This window comes from Chinchilla lanigera, unplaced genomic scaffold (assembly GCF_000276665.1).
Source record: "Chinchilla lanigera isolate Chin_1 unplaced genomic scaffold, ChiLan1.0 scaffold00909, whole genome shotgun sequence".
NCBI classification, from domain to species: domain Eukaryota; kingdom Metazoa; phylum Chordata; class Mammalia; order Rodentia; family Chinchillidae; genus Chinchilla; species Chinchilla lanigera.
This window is the reverse complement of record NW_004956310.1, coordinates 2,966-5,382: the sequence shown is the minus strand read 5'-3', so window position 1 is coordinate 5,382 and position 2,417 is coordinate 2,966. Positions and strand designations below refer to the sequence as shown.

At 30.0% G+C, this 2,417-nt stretch overlaps 1 protein-coding gene across 1 annotated transcript; it reads right to left on the bottom strand.

Annotated features, from left to right (window-relative positions):
• LOC106147682 (uncharacterized protein CXorf22-like) lies at window positions 1-929 on the bottom strand (the record flags this gene model as incomplete). The annotated part of the gene is given in 2 exon segments (XM_013510224.1): window positions 1-28; window positions 740-929. Coding segments are annotated over 2 exon segments (218 nt in total), but the record flags the coding sequence as incomplete, so codon positions are not given.
• Window positions 930-2,417: the final 1,488 nt, after the last annotated feature.

Here is a 2,417-nt window from a genome sequence, read left to right as displayed (position 1 = left end):
GTGGGGTTACTGATCAAAGGGGATATACCTTTTGTAGAATAAAATACAAAGATTACATAGGATACTTTGAATTCCAGCTTTCAAAAAGATAGCCATTAATTAATCAATACACAAGATAATTGGTTTTATTTTAAATGTTAAGCCAAAAACAAACACACTAAGAAAAAATAAACTAGTATGTGGAACTGGTAAAGCTATCTAGCAATTAATACTAGAATAAATAATACAATAAATAAAAATAAAACATGATCATTGCTAAGATTTTGGATGATCTATATAAAACTGAAATTCCTATAGGTTGCAAAAGTTGTGTATGAGTTATTTATCATGGTTCAATATATAAAAGATTGAAGAAAACTGGATAAAATACCAGCAATAAGAAAATCTGTGGAATGATCAAAACTAATTTATAATAAAGACTAGAGCAAAAGAGTAGAAATAATGAAATAAAAAGCTATAAAATGATTTCAAGAGTTGTACAGGTACCTAAAGCAAAAGTGCGGTCCTCAGAATTGTTAAGTGTATCCATTAGGAAAATGGTAAAAACACAAATCTTTGAGCCCCAGTATAGACCTGCTAAATAATTACAGCTTAATAATTTGCAAAAATATAGACTTGGAAAGGCTTTCTAGATGACTTTAACTCATGCTAATAGCTAAAAAAAACTGAATTAGAATATATATATGTTCTAAAAATATAGATATATTATATATGCAGTAAAAGTCATATATTAGCATACCAGGATTAGTTTTCATCACAACTTTCTTAGTGAAAGGTTTACAGATGCTTTTGAAATATAAATTTATATGATAAAATGGTTTCATCAACATAGACCGCAAATTTTTAGCTGCCACTGGACCAATAATCTCTATCACCTGTTTCACTTTAAATGTTCCAATTTGATGTGGAATAAATGAGTATACCATAGTCTATAAAAAGCAGAGAAAAATAATCAATATTCTATTTTTAGGAGACATAAAAGAAAGTCCGCAAAATAATTTATTTTCATTTCAAGGAATACTACTTCATCATGGTGATACGAATATACCTTGTGAACATTCAGCACTAACAAATATTTAAGGTATTTATCATTGGAAATTTACTTAAGAGAAATTAAGAATACAGTATGAAAAGATTTCAAAAATGGTATATTAAAGATCTCCAAAAATGTACTGTTCCATAAATGATAGAAAACTCTGGTAAAAACTGCCAAAAAATCAACTTTACCAAGTATTTCAAAATAATCTAAAAAGGTACCATCTCAGTAAGTTTTTAAAGTTACTGAGTCTCTCTGAAAGAAGAGAAGCACAATGGCATTTTCACCTGCTGTAATCCCATTCTCCTAAAATAAGTTTCGTGATGTTTTTCTATAACAAAACAAAACAAAACAAACAAAACAGCACTGCAACTATATGAGCTGTGAGAAATCATTAGCTTAGCAACCAATGGAGGGAGAGGAATACTTTGAAAATATCTAAAAGCCCCATCTCCAGAGAACTGTACCTATTTGTTCTGTTAGTTGGCTGGAAAGTCCGTTATAAAGGGTAGTATTGTTTTTTGGGATCTGGAGCTCACTCTGTATGAATTTTTTAATACCATAGCAATGTGAAGTGACATTATCATTTAAAGTTAAAAAGAGGCTAATAGAAAATGAATGATTACATAAATCAGAAAACACTTGATTATATGGCCTTTATATGGTATTTCAAAAACACTGATGTATTCCTGAGAATCTAGATTGGCAGAGATATCTGTAAGACTATGGACATACTACTTGAGAAAGATCTAATCTCTCACTTCTGGCTGCCTGTGAGACTCTTTACAAGAAAGAATTGAAAGCTAGAAAGAGTTGTACATTAAAAAAAAGGTGTATACTATCTGCCAAAACATTGACAATATCCCTGGACAGACTTAGACAGAGGCTCTTGACATAGGCTATGATATTATTGCTTCAAATAATTTAAGGAAGCCTCTTTGCAATCATTACCTGAACACTTAATTAGCTGAGTAGGGACTTTATTGACTATACACAATGAAGAATACAACCAGGGTTAGCCTCACATATCACTAAATAAAAAAAAGCTACTAAAAAAGCAACACTACAACTTGGGGAGATATGATTTACAGACATTAAAAATTATGTCATTTAAAATCCCCACCTTTCTAGAGGTAATTATGATGCAACCAAATAAACAGAAAAGTATGGCCAATCCACAGGAAAAGCACATAATAGAAAATATGTCTAAGAAATTGAAATGTTGAACATACTAGACCAGGATACTGAAACAACTATTATAAATATACTTACTGAACTAAAGGAAAAAACGTATAAAGAATTGAAGGAAGTGTGAGAACAGTGAGTCATAAAATAGCAATATTGAAAAACTACAGAAATTATTAAAAAGACAACTAAATTT